General features: G+C 39.1%; 1 protein-coding gene across 2 annotated transcripts in view; it reads right to left on the bottom strand.

The window, feature by feature from the left end:
• Positions 1 to 20,845, bottom strand: part of DENND2A (DENN domain containing 2A) — a 130,151-nt gene that overhangs the window by 2,661 nt on the left and 106,645 nt on the right. Inside the window, exons 10-19 of one of the 2 annotated variants that reach the window (XM_063447595.1) lie at positions 20,350 to 20,459; positions 18,999 to 19,068; positions 18,575 to 18,652; positions 18,103 to 18,243; positions 16,930 to 17,078; positions 13,189 to 13,366; positions 5,887 to 5,928; positions 3,148 to 3,265; positions 2,054 to 2,293; positions 120 to 206 (exon numbers count right to left, since the gene is read on the bottom strand). In XM_063447595.1, the coding sequence (XP_063303665.1) occupies positions 120 to 206; positions 2,054 to 2,293; positions 3,148 to 3,265; positions 5,887 to 5,928; positions 13,189 to 13,366; positions 16,930 to 17,078; positions 18,103 to 18,243; positions 18,575 to 18,652; positions 18,999 to 19,068; positions 20,350 to 20,459 (1,213 nt within the window). The remainder of the gene's footprint in view (positions 1 to 119; positions 207 to 2,053; positions 2,294 to 3,147; positions 3,266 to 5,886; positions 5,929 to 13,188; positions 13,367 to 16,929; positions 17,079 to 18,102; positions 18,244 to 18,574; positions 18,653 to 18,998; positions 19,069 to 20,349; positions 20,460 to 20,845) is intronic. The other variant, XM_063447596.1, reaches the window with a different exon arrangement.

Here is a 20,845-nt window from a genome sequence, read left to right as displayed (position 1 = left end):
AGTTAAACTGTGAGAATGCTGGAAGTCCCTCTAGTCTAGTGGCTGTCAATGAGATGTAGTAGTCTAAATGCCTTTAGTGTCCCTTTAATAAAAAACATATGCATATGTTTTCCTCTCACCTATTCTGTTGAGAAATTTGTTCACACCACTCTGTTCTCCACATGGAAGTGTCTCCAGATATTCCTGGGCTCGAACCTCAAACAGACCTATGGGTAAACAAACATCATTATAAACAAACAATGTAGCTAACGTCAGCATTTAACTCATTTTGCACACAACCTACCCTGGAGAAACACCCTACCCTGGAGAAAACACTCACAGCTATCTGTATCGAAAAATAAGAAAGATCAAAAATAACAGAAAAATAATAATAATAATAATATTAACAATGTCCTAATAGCTGCAGCAGTAGATTGCCAGGAATCAAATTGTCAAATGCTGAAAATTTCGAGTTGTCTTCAGTGCTAACATTTGAAAGGTAAGTGTAATTGAAATAGTTGCTGAAAGTTATCAGAGCCTGTGTAGGGACATATTTAATTGTCTAATTAAGCTTTTTCTAACAGTTATCTTCTCTCTCTCTCCATGATGCTCATTTCCTGACTTAGAGATGTTACTGTGCCTATATTTTAAATAATTATTTTCTGATTTTTCATAAAACACAGACCGACACACACACTCACTCACTGACACAGACACATACACATACACACTGACAGGCACAGACACACACACACACACACACAGACACAATGACAGACACACACATACTCACTGACAGACACACACATACTGACAGACACACACACATACAGACACTGACAGACACACACACACACACACTGACAGACACACACGTATACTCACTGACAGACAGACACACACACACTGACAGACAGAAACTCACGCACACACTGACAGACACACACGTTCTTGCACTCACATAATTTTATTTATTGTTCCCTACCTTTGGGAGCTGGTGTGGGGATCTTCTGTCTGGAGATCTCCTTCCTGCTCCTCACTGCTCCCTCGCCCGGCTTCACTACAGACGGCGAGGGAGCAGCGAGGAGCAGGAACACTGAGCTCCCTCGCTAGCCCTCCACGACCGGGTAAGTTTTAGCAGAATAGGCAACTGCAATGTGGGGAAAGCAGGTGCCTACTCTGCTATAACACCAGCATGTACTCACGGCTCGCAAACATGGTCCTTGTGGGCCGCGAGTTTGACATGCTTGCTATAAGGTAAGTGTAATTGAAATAGTTGCTGAAAGTTATCAGAGCCTGTGTAGGGACATATTTAATTGTCTAATTAAGCTTTTTCTAACAGTTATCTTCTCTCTCTCTCCATAATGCTCATTTCCTGACTTAGAGATGTTACTGTGCCTATATTTTAAATAATTATTTTTTGATTTTTCATAAAACACAGACCGACACACACACTCACTCACTGACACAGACACACACACATACACACTGACAGGCACAGACACACACACACAGACACAATGACAGACACACACATACTCACTGACAGACACACACATACTGACAGACACACACACATACAGACACTGACAGACACACACACACACACTGACAGACACACACGTATACTCACTGACAGACACACACACACTGACAGAAAGAAACTCACGCACACACTGACAGACACACACGTTCTTGCACTCACATAATTTAATTTATTGTTCCCTACCTTTGGGAGCTGGTGTGGGGATCTTCTGTCTGGAGATCTCCTTCCTGCTCCTCACTGCTCCCTCGCCCGGCTTCACTACAGACGGCGCGGGCGAGGGAGCAGCGAGGAGCAGGAACATTGAGCTCCCTCGCTGGCCCTCCCCGACCGGGTAAGTTTTAGCAGAATAGGCACCTGCAATGTGGGGAAAGCAGGTGCCTACTCTGCTATAACACCAGCATGTACTCACGGCTCGCAAACATGTGGGCCGCGAGTTTGACATGCTTGCTATAAGGCTCACTGCAGGTTTCCATTGGTATAATATTAACATCTCACAGGACTGGTATTAATTTTGTAGAGACCCCTGACCTTTTGTGCCCTGCTTTCGCATTTCTCGCTCTTGAATGAATCCACCAAACATCTGTGTCTCCATGAACACTTCTAGGAATCTGCGTAGGCTTTTGGAAGACACAGATTTTCGAAAAGCATCTCTGAGAAGAGACCGTTCTTCTTGCTCTCCAGGCACTAGGAATAGAGAATAGTGACCCACGACTTCCACGAAAAAACGTACAAACGACTCAGATACCACTTCATTCAGGGAGATTGTATCTGTAAACGACAAAAAAAAAACCAGAGAGAGTGAGATGGAAACAACAGAGCATTAAAAAGCTGAGGAAAAGTGTATTGTATTCACTTATGGTCTTGCTGTCCTAATTCAAGATTTTATCATTCACAGTTAAAATAAAACACCACAAAAAAAAACCCCTCCCCCTAAAGAGTTTCTTCTACATACTCTCTTGTAAGAGGTTCCAAAGTGAAAACATTACAAAAACAGTCCAACACTTCAGCTTACTGATAACATTTTCTCCTGCATTAGAGGTAAGTAATTTCTATTTTATACAGCTGTGAAGGGAAGGGCTAAATTTAGAATAAAAAAGTAAACCATCTATTTCTAACACTGAAGTGTTCCTTTAAATATTCTTTGGAACAAACACACCTTGCAGTTTGCATTATGTTATTAGATACACATTCAAATTGCAGGACAGTTGTAAAAAACTAACTATGTTAGTGTGGTTAATGAGGGCTTAGAGTGAATAGAACTCACTAACATATTCAAGCACACATGGACAAAAAATTTAATTTTATCCTTGCTAGATGGTTTTACTGGTTTAGTCTTGTTGATCACAATTAAATATTTCCTTCATTCCATGCTTTCAGAGTTTTGTGCAAGGATTATCATGATATGAAGTGATTTTGCCAAATACCTTGCAATGAATATATATTTGAATAACTGTGCTAGCTAAGGAAGGAAAACAGACTCTGTTAGTTGTGATGAACATATTTGTATTATCTTGAAATTGAAATTATCTTGAAATTCCCCTTCAGATATTTATAGCAGATTGAATGCAAATTTCCCAGAAAGAGAATTCAACATTGCAAATAAAAAAATGGTTTTACTGCACCTTGCTGACTGTTCATTGAGCCCTGCTCCTTCTCATTAGCCAGTTCATTTCTCTGCTCCAGGATCTTCTCCAGAGCAGCTTGCAGCTTCCGTGGAAGTATAGAGTCTTCATCATCCATCTGGAATGCACAAAAACAGAGCCATGCTCATGTTTATCAATTAAATAAAAGTGCATCCTAAAAATGGAAGGATGGCAAAACTCGTTCCAGTGGTATAGGTTGAAGAGTTAAGTTATAAAACATTCATGGGCTTGGATATGACCTATCATGTACTACTGGCCATAAAGTCCAGAAGGTATGACAAACAGCCCCAGCAGTAGGACACGTTGTTCTGTTCAACCTGGACGAACATGAAAAGCGGAGAGTGCTGATGTGGGTTTGTAGTTTGCATATTATTTGTGTGGGTGCAGAAGGTCTAATCTTAGCCAGTGGTTCTGAATCTTTTTAGGTTCAAGGAACACTATAGTCACCTAAATTACTTTAGCTAAATAAAGCAGTTTTAGTGTATAGAATCTCATTCCCCTGCAATTTCACTGCTCAATTCACTGTCATTTAGGAGTTAAATCACTTTGTTTCTGTTTATGCAGCCCTAGCCACACCTCCCCTGGGTCTAGCAAGCTATTAACATAGCAGGGGATAAGAAAATCTTAATTAAACAGAACTTGCAATAAAGAAAGCCTAAATAGGGCTCTCTTTACAGGAAGTGTTTATGGAAGGCTGTGCAAGTCACATGCAGGGAGGTGTGACTAGGGTTCATAAACAAAGGGATTTAACTCCTAAATGGCAGAGGATTGAGAAGTGAGGCTGCAGGGGCATGTTCTATAAACCAAAACTGCTTCATTAAGCTAAAGTTGTTCAGGTGACTATAGTGTCCCTTTAATATTTCAATATTTTTCCAAGGCACCCCAAGTCAAAACTTCTAGGTTGTATATCTGTACAGTGCTGCAGCATTTACTGGCGCTATAGTGTAATGTACAGTGTTGGTGTTTGAAGAGGTTCTTGTATATAGTTTTTGTGTTTTAATATAGGGGTGTGTTTGTATGTAATGTTTGCGTTTGATTGCAGGGGTGTGTTTGAATGTTTACTTTTAAATGCGGGTGTACATTTGTGTGAAGTATTTTGAAGTATCTTTTTGAAGTTTGGTGTTTGAAGAGGTTCTTGTATATAGTTTTTGTGTTTTAATATAGGGGTGTGTTTGTATGTAATATTTGTCTTAGATTGCAGGAGTGTGTTTGTATGTTGTGCTGGTGTATGACTGCTTGGTTGTATGAATATACACTATTACATACATACATACTTACACAAATCTACATTCACACAAATTCATATAGACACCGACATGTACACGCACATAGATACACACTTACACATACACACACCTTAACACACACATACACTGACATACACACACACACACTCAAATATTGATACATGCACACACCATGATACAGATACACACACTGACATAAAAACACACACAATGACACACAGATGCACATACACAGACGCATATCCTGACACACAGACACACACTGACACAGAAGCACACTGACATATATATACACACACACAGATGCAGAACCTGACACACACAGATGCACACCCTGACACACACAAACACATACAGATGCACACCCTGACACACACATGCACAACTTGACACACACACACACACACACACACATATACATACACTCACACTCACACTCATACACACACACACACACACACACATACACACACTCATGTGATATTTTTTTGTATCTCCAGCCACCCTCCTGTTAGCTTACCTTGTGTGTACAAGAGGGTGGCTTGGAGTCCTGCTGCTGGTGAGAGTGAGGGGTCTGGAGCTCTTTGTGCTCCTCTCCCCTCATCCTGCGGTTGCATCCTCTTCCTCCCTTGCTGTCTCCCAGCATGACGGCGGCCGTCATTACAGGTGCCCGGTCGCGGTCTTAAAGGACCGCGGCACCCGACTGAGTTCCTATTCAGCAGTAATGTTTCCCCGGTGATATAATCATAGCACCGGGGAAACATTACGCAGCACCCCTCTGTGCACAAAGTTTGGAACCGCTGGTCTAAGCTATAGTGTTTCAAATAATTTGACAAAATCAGAGAATGACACACGTAGAGTTATAGCACAAAATAACACTAGAGTAAGCTGTAGTGGTTATGGTTTGTATTGTTATAAACACATCCTACAGTAATGCGGTACTTTTACTAAGGAACCATTTGCTTGTCTACAGAAGGAGCCTATTCACCTATTACACACATTTTAGATATGCTGGCCACCCCTGCAGATCTCTATACATTTATATGCCATTACCACTTGTCTTTAATGTTAAAGTTTTGTTGCTTATTTTAATTGAAACAAGGATAATTTGTTACACAACTTGTGCTTATCAGTGGAAAGCATGGATACTCTATCTATCTATCTATCTATCTACCAAAAGAATTGTGATATCTATCTATCTATCTACCAAAATAATTGTGATATCTGTCTATCTATCTATCTATCTATCTATCTAGTTACCTAGAGTATGTGTTTTTTTGTGCGATCTTGCAAAATGTAGGAAAAAATAGCAGTTAAACAATATCCTAATTGGCTGCATTGCATTTTTTTCCTGGCCCTAGCATATTTCTCTTAAATTTGCAATTAGTTTGTCAACACACTGTTTAGAAAATGAGCCCCACAATGTTATGTAAATCTGCAATTTACATTATTAAGCTTGAGATTTACTCACCTGTCTCAGAAACTTGTCATTAACAAGGTCGACCAGCAGAACCTGCAAGGGAACAAAAGACAATAATTTTTTTATTCCTACCCCTGGAGTCACTTCCAATCTCTGAGCACAGTATTTGTTTAGAGGCCTGGCAATGGGCACTGCCTACAGCTTTTACATCCTCAGCTGTGGTTTGAGGTTTCCGTATTGCTGACCAGAAATGACAGATCCTTAGTCATCTTGGACCTCAGCCAACAACAACCCAGTCACTGGCCTGTACAAGCTCCTACAAAAGAGAAGGAACAAGGCCCATATCTCTCCAGGAAACAGAGAATGGAATTATCATGTTTCAAGGAAACCACTAGAAACTTAAAACAGATTCTGACAGCAGATATTACCAACTGACCCATTTACAGATACATACTATACTTTATTTTCAAAAACCATTGCATTAAAGAGATCCCCAATACAATGATAATTTCATAGATAAAGAAGGTTTAAAGAAGGTAGATTATTCACTGAAGTGAGAATTCAAATTTTAAATGGAAAAAATGTCTAAGTCAACGATGCTTCCAATTAGGCATCTTTGGCCTTAAATTTGAAATTCACTTTTAATTTTCACTTTAGTGAATAACCCGGACAATCTTTATGAAAGACTCACATTAACTGTGCTGAAATTTCACTGAAATTCCAATATATCCAAAAGACACATAGAATATTTCCTACTGTTGAGAAAACCTGACACAAAGTGGAGCTAATTCCATAATGTATTGTTATTTACCCAAGCACTAAATAGTGACAGCTATGAGGAAAAAGGCATGTTTATGGAGGATCCCGGGGTCTTCTCCACAGACCTCAATGTTGTGCTCTCATGCATGTGTGAGAGTACAACTATGATGTGGACTCCTGGTAGATGAAGTGCTAGAAGCTGAAGAGGACTGTCAGGAAGACCATGGCAGCAATGACAAGGGACAGGTTCAGGTAACACCCTCAGCCATCAGACACCCAGAGTGGAGCAGCAGAATATAAATAATCTATGATTTGAACTTTGAGATAGTTCAACAAGTTCGATTTATATAAACATATTTACAGTAACAGATTCCTTTAGCAGAATTATATTTCACTTTAAGACTTTCAACTCTTATGTCTGATAGGTTGCTGGTACATAATTTTAACCTTAGTAACCGCATGTCGAGCTTCAATGTTCATAAAGACCACATGCCAGTACATAATGCTCTGTTTATTTAGATTTGAAAGCACCATACTGCCTGTATGTGTTAATTGTGTTAATTCCATCTTGGAATAGGATCTTAAAAAGGCAACTTTCACTTTACAGGATTTTAAAGGGACACTCTAGGCACCCAGACCACTTCTGCTCATTGGAGTGGTCTGGGTGCCAACTCCCACTACTCTTAACCCTGCAAGTGTAATTATTGCAGTTTTTTATAAACTGCAATAATTACATTGCAGGGTTAACTCCACCTCTAGTGGCTGTCTATTAGACAGCCACTAGAGGTCACTTCCTGGGTTCTAGCACAGGAAACCTGTGCTAGAGCGTCGCTGGACGTCCTCACGCTGTGTGAGGACCTCCAGTGTCGCTCAAAACCCCATAGGAAAGCATTGAAATGATTTTTCAATGCATTCCTATGGGGAGACGTAATGCGCATGCGCGGCATTGCCGCGCATGCGCATTAGGTCCCCTCGGCCGGTGGGCGAGATCAGTCTCGCCCACCGGCCGACACAATGAAGAGGAGGAGCATCGCGGAGGCGGAGACAGCGACGAGGGACATCGCCGCTGCCCCAGGTAAGTCACTGAAGGGGTTTTTCACCCCTTCAGTAACAGGGAATTGGGGGGTGGGAGGGAGGGAGAGGGACCCTCCAGTGCCAGGAAAACGGATCGTTTTCCTGGCACTGGAGTTTCCCTTTAATATTATGTTTACTTATCCCTGTATGAAACTATCATGTTTTTTGTACCTATTTGTTAATTAAAGTTTAGCAGATCAACTTATGTACATGAAACTAGGATTGACCCTGCATTGAAAGATTATATCCTTGAATATTCTGTTTTTGCAAGTATGCATCTAGTAGCTGTTTGAACATGTGATGGGATACCCTGCTTTCCCCATGTTAAAAATGTTTTATGTGTAACACAGTTCCCAGAGACCACCTGTACCCCTTCTTTGTGAACAGCCAGTTAATAACAGACCCCGATGAAACTTCCCTGATTCTTGGCACCCCGCTGCAGTATCTTTCCTAGTTGTGCCAGGACACCGAACAACATACGCCGTCCGCATACAACGCGTGGCTGGATCGTAAATGTGTGTTTTCCTGGTCAAAATTTGACTTGGTGTCGATTGAAAACCATTCAGCTAATCAGGGTGCTTTTTGTACTGGAGATAGCTGACTGGAGGATGGGTTGTAAGGTTGCCTGTTTTAGGCAGGGAGATTGGGGTCTCCCTGGAGAGGACTCAGCAGCAGTTGAACTCATCATTCCAAACTTGGTGGCGTTAGGAAGTGAACTGCCTTTTGTTATGTGCATCGATCCCTGTAGGGTGAACACACATTCCACTCTGTATATATATGTGTGATCTGCGCTAATAAAATGTTGCTTGTTTATGCGGACTAATTAATATGCATAAAGTGACACTCACCATCTGTAGTCATAGAAACATAGAATGTGACGGCAGATAAGAACCATTCGGCCCATCTAGTCTGCCCAATTTTTTTTAAATACTTTCATTAGTCCCTGGCCTTATATTATAGCTAGAATAGTCTTATGCCTATCCCATGCATGCTTAAACTTCTTTACTGCGTTAACCTCTACCACTTCAGCTGGAAGGCTATTCCATGCATCCACTACCTTCTCAGTAAAGTAATACTTCCTGATATTATTTTTACACATTTGCCCCTATAATTTAAGACTATTTCCTCTTGTTGTGGTAGTTTTTCTTCTTTTAAATATAGTCTCCTCCTTTACTGTGTTGATTCCCTTTATGTATTTAAATGTTTCTATCATATCCCCCCTGTCTCGTCTTTCCTCCAAGCTATACATGTTAAGTTGCTTTAACCTTTCCTTGTAAGTTTTATCCTGCAATCCATGAACCAGTTTAGTAGCCCTTCTCTGAACTCTCTCTAAAGTATCATTATCCTTCTGGAGATACGTTCACCAGTACAGCGTACAATACTCCAAGTGAGGTCTCACCAGTGTTCTGTACAATGGCATGAGCACTTCCCTCTTTCTACTGATAATACCTCTCCCTATACAACCAAGCATTCTGCTAGCATTTTCTGCTGCTCTATTACATTGTCTGCCTACCTTTAAGTCATCAGAAATAATCACCCCTAAATCCCTTTCCTCAGATGTTGAGGTTAGGACTCTATCAAATATTCTGTACTCTGCCCTTGTGTTTTTACGTCCAAGATGCATTATCTTGCACTTTTCCACATTAAATGTCAGTTGCCACAACATTTTTCTAGTTTACCTAAATCATTTGCCACATGGCTTATCCCTCCTGGAACATCAACCCTGTTACATATCTTAGTATCATCAGCAAAAATACATAACTTACCATCAAGACCTTCTGCAATATCCCTAATAAAAACCTTAAAGAGAATGGGACCAAATACAGATCCATGAGGTACCCCACTGGTGACAAGCCCATGCTTCGAATATACACCATTGACTACTACCATCTGTTGCCTGTCACTCAGCCACTGCCTTACCCATTCAACAATATTGGAATCCAAACTTAAAGATTGCAGTTTATTGATAAGCCTTCTATGTGCAACAGTGTCAAAAGCCTTACTGAAATCTAGGTAAGCAATGCCTACTGCACCACCCTGATTTATTATTTTAGTTACCCAATGAAAAAAATCAATAAGATTAGTTTGGCATGATCTCCCTGAAGTAAACCCTCTGATCTTGAAATCCATGTGTTTTTAGATGTTCAACAATCCTGTCCTTTAACATGGTTTCCATTACTTTACCCACTACTGAAGTAAGGCTTACTGGCCTATAGTTGCCCGACTGCTCCCTACTACCTTTCTTGTGAATGGGCACAACATTCGCTAATTTCCAATCTCCTGGGACTAATCCTGTTAACAATGATTGGTTAAATAAATCTGTTAATGGTTTTGCTAGTACACCACTAAGCTATTTTAATAACTTTGGGTGTATTCTATCAGGTCCAATTGACTTATTTGTCTTTACTTTTGACAGTTGAAATAGAACCTCTTCCTCTGTAAACTCACATGTAACAAATGACTCATTTGCCCTTTTTCCTAACTGAGGCCCCTTTCCTTCAAGGGACACTATAGTCACCTGAACAACTACAGCTTAATGTAGTTGTTCAGATGAGATCTATAGCTCCCTGCAGGCAATCTAATGTAAACACTGTATTTTCAGAGAAAATACAGTGTTTACATTGATTGATAGGAATACCTCCAGTGGCCGTCACTCAGACGGCCACCAGAGGGACTTCCTATCACGCAGGGCCCTGTATCACGCAAAGGCCCTGTACACGTCAGGCGTATTAAAATACATCTGACGTGTTCAGGAGAGAGAAGGCACTGTGTGCGCGCCTTCTCTCTTCAGCTTGTCAGCGGAGGAGGGGGGCGGGCAAAGACCGCGAGCTGAGCTGTCACTCAGCTCGCGGCCGCGCACACCGCGCGCATGCGCGGTAGTGCGCTCAGGACTTCAGAGGGCGGCATGAGAGACTTCAGAGGGCCGTCATCTGAAGTCTGTGCGCATGTGCGGCGAAGCCGCGCATGCGCACAAGGGAGCAATGACGCTTCCAAATGGAAGCGTCTGATTGCTCCCTGCTCGCGCCTGCCTATTTCGTCATTTTGACGAAATAGGGGGCGCGGCTTCACGAGGCTCCCGGCGCTGGAACCAGGTGAGTAAAATTGCCTCCCTGGAGAGTCCCTTTCATTTTCATCTGTAAATACTGAACAAAAATATTCATAGAGACAATCAGCTAGACCTTTTTATCCTCTTCTACATACACTCCTTCTTTTGTTTTTAATCTAACTAATCCTTGTTTTACTTTCCTTTTCTCGATTACATATCTAAAAAATGCTTTGTCCCCTTTTTTTTTCTGACTGTGCTATTTTCTCTTCTGTGTGTGATTTGGAAGCTTTTATAACTTGCTTAGCCTCTTTCTGCCTAACCCTCTAAATCTGTCTATCTTCCTCACTCTGGTTTTTTTTTTTTATAATTACTAAATGCTAACCTTTTGTTTTTTACTATTTTGGCCACATCTGTGGGGTACCACAGTGGTTTCTTAATTTTTTTTACTTTTACTGACAAGCCTAATGCAATTTTCTGTTGCCTTCAGCAGTGCAACTTTTAAATAATCCCATTTCTCTTGGACTCCATTTAAACTGCTCCAGTCTGATTATGACTCCTATACACATATTCACATTTTAGAATAGTCTGTTTTTCTAAAATCTAAAACTTTTGTTTTTGTGTGGTGTGACTCACTTTTCTTATATTAAACCACACTGACTGATGATCACTGGATCCTAAACTTTCACCTACAGTAATATCTGATACCAAATCTCCATTTGTTAACACTAAATCTAGTATGGCCTCTTTAGTTGGCCTCTTTAGTTGGCTCCTCAACAACTTGTTTTAGAGACAATTCCTGTAGGGAGTAGTAGTTTAGAATATTTGTGCTCCTGGCACAAGCAGCTATTTTGGTTTTCCAATTCACATCAGGAAGATTAAAGTCACCCATGATGATAACTTACCCCTTCATTGTAATTTTAGCTATTTCCTCAACTAGTAGATTATCTAACTCTTCTATTTGTCCAGGGGGCCTATAAATCACACCTACACAAGTTACTGTGTGATTACCAAATTCTAACGGAATTTAGACTCCTATTAACTAAATAGCAAAGATTAAAGGAGCACTCTGGTCACCATAACAACTTCATCTTGCCTTAAGGGGTTAAACGATTCTCAAACTCCAAAGTTTGCCTCCAGTGCTGATCTGCAGGTACCCCAGGCGGCATCCAGCTTCTGGTTCTCAGTTACAGGAAGTGTGGAGTTCCACCGGGCAGTGGCGCCGCTTGTTGACTTAGAGCACTCAGCTGACGTTCTAAGCCAATCAGTAGTTCCCCATTGATAAAAAAAGAAAGATACTTTTTTTTCTTGTAACTGTGATGCAGAAGTCAGATGCCTTTTGCCTCCAGATCAGTGTTGGAGGCAAATTTTAGGGTTAAAACATTAGAGAATGTTTTAATCACTTAAGGTAAAAGTGCGCCCATGGGTGTTCTGGCACCATTACAATTTTATTTAGATGATGCTGTTATGGTGACTGGAATGCCCCTTTAAGCCCAAATAGCTAATTGGACAAATGAATGCTGCTTAATGAAAAAACAAAGAAAAAAAACATCTTAAAAGTGTTAAATTCCCATTTACACTAATCTGTGACATCCACCATAATAAATCTAACATCTCTCCCTCTAACTCTCAGTCTGTGGTACACATCACAGGGTAGTACACAATCAGCATAGAGGTTATAAGGGTTTTTTAATCTGAGAAGTTCATGGCATTCGATAGGAACTGTTGTGGCTGGGGTAATTGTTGAATGAGCAGTTGTCATTGGTTGGAATAATCTCTTATTAGTAGAATTAGGTGACTCCTTAACTATTTTAATTAATTTGTTTTACTATTGAGTACTATTAACACAGTTTCAATTGATGTTCTTCAAATGTTGTGTGGTCATGCAAGAGATAACAAAATATAATTAGCTCACCTTTCTTGTTTTAATATTCCATTGTATATGGCAAATAGAACATTTACTAAATGAACCCATATGCTGTGAACATCAGTGTGGGGCCCTGCAATGCAGTCAAGCACACAACAAACATGTTCAAGTACATGCACACACACAGCATATTGCTCTAATACACTCACACTATGCGTGGTGAGGTTCGGTTGTACAAATTTGGATATACTGGTGAGAATAATGGGGACTTTAAGTGCTCTTGTGCCAGGTAATGTTAGACCTACAGCACACAGCAGAGCCTCTTCTGTGTGGAGGAAGTCAGGGGAATATGATGTTATATACAGTATATCACCTGCCATCCTGTAGACCTGGCAGAAGAAAAAGCAACAATAATTGATAGGTCTAGTTCTCAAACAAGCACCATCATGAAAACTGCGTCAATCTCTACAATCATTTGATCCATCTCCCTCCAGCACCCAAGCAGGTAGAAAAAATAAGTATCCTTTATTCTTTTAGAAAAACAGATAATAAGAGTAATTCATTAATTAAGAAACGTGATTAGAGGCTTTGACATTCTTTAGTTCCTCACCTCCTCCACGGGTAGCTCCTTCAGACGTGGCAGTGAGCTGGAGAGTAAACCAATAAGAAACGGAGTGGGAGAGCACACAATGTCAATCATTGATGGCGGCAACACAGGGATGTAGGTGTGTTGCCATGCAAATGGGTAGATGAGCGCAACCATAGCATGACAACATTTGGAGAGGGTACTGAAAAAAAGAACAATCTGTCAGGTGTTATTATAAGACTTTCACTTGTTCTGCATGGGCACTGAAGCCACGTTTGGGTTCCTGAAGTTTTAAAAATATATATTTATTGAACAACTTTGTAAAATACAAAATGATCAACATCAGGGATAAGATGGAAACATGTGTAAGTTGCATTAGGTGATGGACACTTATACCTGAAAACACTGTGATACAAGCAGATTCAAATATTACAATACTGTATTCCCTTTGCTCTTACACTGCTTCTGCAGATCTTATCAAATTAACTACTAGAACAGCAGTGGATGAACATAACTACAAAATAACAATAGATGAGCTGGAAGGATACATTTCATCCCGATTTACCATGGTTCATTGCCAACTTGGCATGCCATATGATGTAAATCTACTGTAGCACTTCTTAGTGTGTTGCGATATATAACATTAGAGGGACAGATGTCCTCCAAAGTCATTAGAAAACTATGTCAGGTTTGGAGGGGTGTTTATGACATCCAGGTGAATAGATTTTGATCAAATAAACTAAAGTTATTGCTTGCAAAAGAAACACCAGGGACAGCACTGGGTGACTTACAAAGTACAAAGTCTGCAAAGAGGCAAACATATAGACTTTGAGAAATGATTTCCCTATTGCATTTTGTGTTAAATAAAGGGGAATGCCAATACCATAACGGCTTACTGTAAAGGTTATTGTTATAGTAGGGTACTGGCGCAATCCTCTAGTTCTATGTTAAACTGTTTTCAAGCAGTTTGACACAAATCAAAAGTCCACCATATGACCATGGCCTGAATCCTCACACACCATATTACTAATGGGGAAGTTACATGTTTTCAAAAAATGTAAATGTGTTGGAATAAATCAGCTGGCATTCTCAGTCAGACAATGAAATCAAAATGTTGACAACATTTACTTTGCTTATTTTGAAATGTAGATTCTGCATTAGTAATGCAATGAGTAAGGAGTCAGGCCTCTAGTATTTTGGAGACAGAAACCAGTTTTCCACAGAACCAAGGGAAACAACAGTTGTCTGCTGGCATGATGACTATGGTACTTAGACTGCCCCTTTAAAGTATGGGGTTTAAAGGGGCAGATCAACAGTTATCATGCAGATTTGCTAGAATATCAATGTGTGCTATCATGAAAGACTTTTCTGATTTGTTTAATACTTTATACACCATGTTTTATTGCCACTTGATCATCTGTTTATTCTCTGTTATAATGGCTTCCAACGGAAACACAGAACTAGCATTACATACTAGGGCTATATTATAAACATATATTTTGGAAGTGACCTCTATTATACAATAGCTGATCTGTGAAATTCATTGTGCTTATGCAGTTACTCAGCACAAAAACAGTTATAGTTAACTAAAAAAACAAACAAAAGAAACTGTATATCTGTAAACCAAGAAAAAAATGGCAGATATTTACATTTTTGTTCTCCCAAAGTTTACCCTCCCTCAAAAAAGGGAATTATTTTTTCTCCATGACATCAATATACCTGGCAGTGTTACAACTCTAGCTAGCAAGCCATGAGGACAGGAAAGTGAATTCACACATTACTACTAATCTCAACATTCAACAAAGAATGATCCCTCACAACTAAGGGTGATTTCTCAATAGGGTTAAATCACCCTAATTTGCACAGCCATGTAATGCCCTTAAGTAGTCTCATCTTGAAGAAAACAGTTAGATAGTTCTTCATTTAGAAATGATTATTTCCCTGCTTGTGGAGCAGTTTTTGGACCTCTGCCTGGAATTATATGGGTGAGATCAGTGATGAAATTCAATGTTTACAATAATTTCCATAGTGACACAAACAGGAAGCAGTCCAAAATGCTTAATAATTAACCCATCTGTATTAAACAGAGAAGTATATAGAGTGGAATGTAAAACATGTATTTAATGCTGAATAAGAATACAAAAAATGGATATGACTAAAGGACTTAAGTAAAAGAAACACAGCAGGTCAATTTTAGATGATGTGGATTACATATTTACATGACAGTGACTAAACATGGGTTACAATGGAACAGATAGAGATTACTCCTCATGTATGGTTATAAGACGCCTAGAGAGGGCATTGTGATCAGGTATGGATATAAGTTGTCTAGAACAGACATTGTGATCAGGTATGGTTATAAGATGTTTAGAGATGGCACTGTGATCAGGTATGGATATAAGATGCCTAGAGAGGGCACTGTGATTCGATATGGTTATAAGATGTCTAGAGAGGGCCCTATGATCAGGTATAGTTACAAGTTGTCTAGAGAGTGCACTGTGATCAGGTAGGATTATAAGATGCCTAGAGAGTTGGCACTGTGATCAGGTATGGTTTAAGTTGTCTAGAACAGACACTGTGATCAGGTATGGTTATAAGATGCCTAGAGAGGGCACTGTGATTAGATATGGTTATAAGATGTGTAGAGAGGGCCCTATGATCAGGTATAGTTACAAGTTTTCTAGAGAGTGCACTGTGATCAGGTAGGATTATAAGATGCCTAGAGAGATGGTATTGTGATCAGGTATGGTTTAAGTTGTCTAGAACAGACACTGTGATCAGGTATGGTTATACGATGTGTAGAGAGGGCACTGTGATCAGGTATGATTATAGTAGAGCTTGAGAGAGCATACTGTTCAGGTAGGTTATAGCAGAGCTAGATAGTGCATTTTGTTTAGGTAGGGTTATAGGAGAGTTGGATAGAGCATACTCTTCAGACTGAGGTATAGGAGAGGTGAAGAAAGCATACTGTTCAAATAGGATTTAAGAGAGCTGGAAAGAGCATACTGCTAAGGTAGGATTATAGGATAGGTGTGAGTAAGCATACTGCTCAGGCAGGGTTGTAGGAGAGGAATGAGAAAGCCTACTGCTCAGTTAGGGTTTTGTAGAGCTGGAGAGAAAATAATGCTCAGGTAGCCTTATAGAAGAGATGAAAGTACATACTACTTTGGGTGGATTTTAAGAGAGTGAGAGTAGTACATATTGCCTTGGGAGAGCTGGAGAAAGAATATTACTGAAGCATGGTTATAGGAGAGCTGCATAGAGCATACTGCTCAGGTAGGGAAGTGAGAGCCCTGCTAAAGGAGTATGAGTTATAGAATAAATGTAGCTCAAGACTGCTCAGGTTGTGGGTAAGATGTGGAGAGCTGGTGCACAGAACCATTACAGTATCAAGTAATGTCAGACTTACAGTGCAGGGCAGGATATTCTGCTGTAAGCCTTTAATGAAAGCAGTGCCATAACAAGGTCAATATAGTGGCCCCTAGTATTTTTAACAATTTTATTTTAATGGGATATCACTTCATCTTTAATAGCTATAGGTGAGCTGGATATGGCATAATAATGATATAGTTATGATTTAAGAGTACGATTAGAGTTAAGTAAAAGCACATTTTATTTTTTGTTCAACAATTAGATGTAGATTGGATTTGTGGCATAGAATATGACTGTACACTGATTAAACAATTAGTAAATTCTTTTTTTTCCCATTACAAACCATATAGCTTCATTTACAGAGTAAATAGAATATAGAGCATCACGCCCTACCTCAGAGTGTCGGCCATGAATATAACTCTTCTTTCAAGAAGAAGAGAGGCGAATATCTGAATAAGATGCCTAACACCGAGTGTGGAGAACAGTGTTTCAAAATCCACATGCTCCAGTCGGGAATCCAAGGGTCTGCACAATTCAATCACCTGTACAGACAAAACCACCAAAAGTGGAGGAAGTTGTTATGACTTGCCAGAATCTAACCAAGTTATTGACAGCCAGGGTGACTCCAAGAAGGGTTAATATTCATTAAAAAAAATATCTTCCATTCTGAACTTCTCAATTTGTTAGAATTATAAGTAAAACATTTTACAGTTACAATGTTTTAATTATCTGACCCACAATAGGATTTGCTAATAGGATACTTGTGCAATATCTTTAGGGATAACACAGGAATCAAGTAGTAGTTAGAACCATCTTTCATTTATTCTACCATAATATGCTCTCCTTAGTGGGTGGGGGGGAACAAAAAAAGTACTGTATTAACTAATAATATATTAACCAAAAACAAAACAGGAAAAAACAGTAACAGCTCTAAATGAAAAAATAAAATAAATACATACAAAAAACATGATTGAGCGAATACGATGTCATGATTATGCTCATCTATGAATATATTCTGAATTGTTCTTTTGTACATCATCCACATCATCCACATACCCAAAGGCAAGCCTGAGGAAATATCTGCCTCAGACACAGCAGCTCTGCATGACCGCTAGGGTTATTTACTAAAGTAAGTTTTCAAAGTGAATCTCAAATCTAATGCCATAGTAGCTGAACTGAAAGTATACTAGAATATTTCTAGTTTTGCAATTTCGACCTTAAATGTGAAATTCACTTTGAATTCTCGCTTTAGTGAATTTTTTCACACATCTTCCGGAATGCTCTGCTAAGTATACAAATAAGCACATGTATCACTTTTTCATATTAATAACCTTCAATGATGCAGGCTCACTTTAGCAATAACACACTGTTTTGGAACAATGCTTTTTATGTCAATGCATGTGGAAGAGACTATTTAACTCTTTAAGTACCAAAGAGTAATTTTATCTCTTTGTTACACAATATTTTGATCATTCTATTTTCCTCAAAACAAAATAGGTAGTGGTTGTGTTGGAGAAAGGATTCTCATTCATAGAACTGCTGGAATTCCCCAAATTTCCTCAGTACCTCAGTTCCCGACCCTGGAAGGAAGTTCTTGACAGAGATTTTCCTGCCCAGAGCTGGAAACGGCGCTTCCATGATGCTCCTCATGAACGGCTGAACCAGAGCAGGTGAGATTCCCCTCCTTTTTTCTACTTCATCCAGGATCTGAACAAAAGGAGGAAAATATTATTTAGGGTATATTCAAGATTTAAAAGCCATCATATTTATGAAAGTAAAATGCAAAAACCTGTGGTATACTTTGGCAAATGAGCACTCTGCAGTGTTAATTTGTGAATTAAGTTTATTCAGTCATCAAAACAAGGGGCAACATTTTCCAAAGTTTGGAGAACAGAAACCTAAACTGCTAGAACTATCTCTGAATTCCAGTCAATTAAGTTCCCTTCAACATTGCTATGTTCTACATATTCATATTGGTAGAAAGGGAGTTATCAAACTATTCCTGCTTAAAACTGCTCTCCTATTTTTTCCAGTATACCTTGGAGAAGAGGTTGAAGCATCCTAGGCGACTCACAATACAGTACACTTCAGGAAGACGTTTTCCTTTCCCGCTAGGCTTTCAAAAACAAAAGCAAACAAATAAAATAGAAATCCAGTTTAGTATGTGTGGCAGAGACAAGGCCCGACGTAATATGCATAGCATTACCAAACAGCAACCATTGTGAATTCTCACATAGAACATCAGAACTGAATTTGCTATGGTCTTAAAGGCACCATTTTATATATTGCAATATAATGTTATATGTTCACAAAAAAGGCTAAAGTGCCTGCTGGCACATCAATGAGGTCACTTATCTGGTGATATTAATGATGCTGAACATTGTTTGCTAGGTTAGCAGATGGATGGGTAAGTATTTAGGGCTTCCAAAATACTACAGATTTAGAAAATAAAAATTAGTTACCAAAAGTCGTCTGCAGTAACCAAATCTTCGGCTGCCGTCTTCCCCAGTCAACACGAATGAGAATGTTTCACTGTAGAAAAAAAATATATAAAATAAGCCAAATATAAGACAATGAACATCAATATAGGTCACTCATTATACAATACTGGGTGTGATGGATCTATTTGCTAGGGGTTTGTCCACTAAACACTGATTGTCCAACTCATGTGCAACAATGATGTATATTGAGGATATTGTACGAACCATGGGAACCTGATTACCACATGCTTTCGGGGGGGGGGGGGGAGGGAGAGGGGGGGAAGGGTTTGATAGCAGTTGCTTTATCGAGTTTTGTCAACCTTGGGCTTTACCACAAGACAATATTGTCCATATTGATGATATTTTTGACTGCAAATTCTAGTCAACTTTTTTTGGTGACGTGATACAGACACTTTTGCTACAGTCACAGCTTGGCTATTTTAGTCAACATTTAGCGACTTAATTTAATTTTACCATAATTCTGTGTTCCGTGAATAAACCCCTCGGTGCGTGGCAGAATTTTCCCTACAGAGAAGTTTTGTCTTTAGTGTACACATTTTTAAACTTTGGTGTCAGAGATAAATTATGTAAATATTGAGTTCTTGGGAAAAAAAAACAAGTGATTTACTTATGAAAATCTATATATTAGACATATATAGATTACATTGTTTTTATAAAATCAGCACACTTTTGCTTTATACAAGCGTAATATCTTTTAACTCCACAGTAACCAGCAGTTTTCCTTCTCATCCTAACAAGAAATGTCCACATCATATAAAATGCACGGATGTATCATGTTTTAATAGTGCTACGTGAGTAGGATAGTTCATATCTCTTTATGATATAGATGGCCATTGGTCTTCAATGGATTAAAATCTCTCTATACATACTTATAGACTAAATTTAGGATTTAGTCCCAATTTAGATAGTTATATCATGATAAGCAGCTCGCTATACCAAAGGATCTCAATATTGATGGGGACTAAGCTAACCTAATTTTGTATATGAGAAATGTATCCTCTTTTTTCTCCTTCTTTCATTGACAGTGAGATGTCATAATACTACTTAATGGAGCACATATATAGAGGTAGGGTTGAGACCTCAGCTATACAGAGAGCCATTTTCAGTATAGTCCTGAGGACATTACAATACATAATGTCAGCAGTTAAAATATGTGTAATCGTGGCACCACTCAACTATCAAGTGAGTCCAGGAGAATATGAGCTTCATATCTATAGAATATTCCTGAATGCAGTCTAATAGGAATGGACTAGAATAACTCAGACTGTAGTGTAACACCCATAGGTAACATTATTGTATCCTTAAATCCTACCTTACAAACTGGTTTACAGGAGCCCAATCCTTTGCATCAGGGAAACAGAACTGTGGGATAGCTTTGAGCTGGTCCTCAGCTTCTCTCATGAATTTAAATGATCGCTCCAACTGCAGCAAAAAATTAAATTTAAAAAAGTGCCCATTTAAATGTGTAAATAAGCCCTTATAAACACCAGGCAAGTTGGCAATAGAAAAGACAAGAAGAGTAACTGTAGCTTTATTGATCTGTGAAGAGAAGATGGACTGGACTGCGATTGCAGGTGTGTTCAAATTAGCTTAATATTCATATTTAATGTTTGATTTGTTTGTATGACCACTATACAGCACGGCAATATATGTATATTCACTAATAATCATGATCAACAAGGAGTAGGGCATTATCAACGGCAACTAATTAACATTCTAACTCAGTAAGTCTTTAGGTTAAAGATACATACGACAGCTAGTTCATTAGCAGCAAATTCAAAATAGGACATATTCAAAGAGTAACTCTA

Source organism: Pelobates fuscus, chromosome 3 (genome assembly GCF_036172605.1).
Source record: "Pelobates fuscus isolate aPelFus1 chromosome 3, aPelFus1.pri, whole genome shotgun sequence".
Taxonomy (NCBI): Eukaryota; Metazoa; Chordata; class Amphibia; order Anura; family Pelobatidae; genus Pelobates; species Pelobates fuscus.
This window is presented reverse-complemented; position numbering and strand designations above follow the sequence as displayed.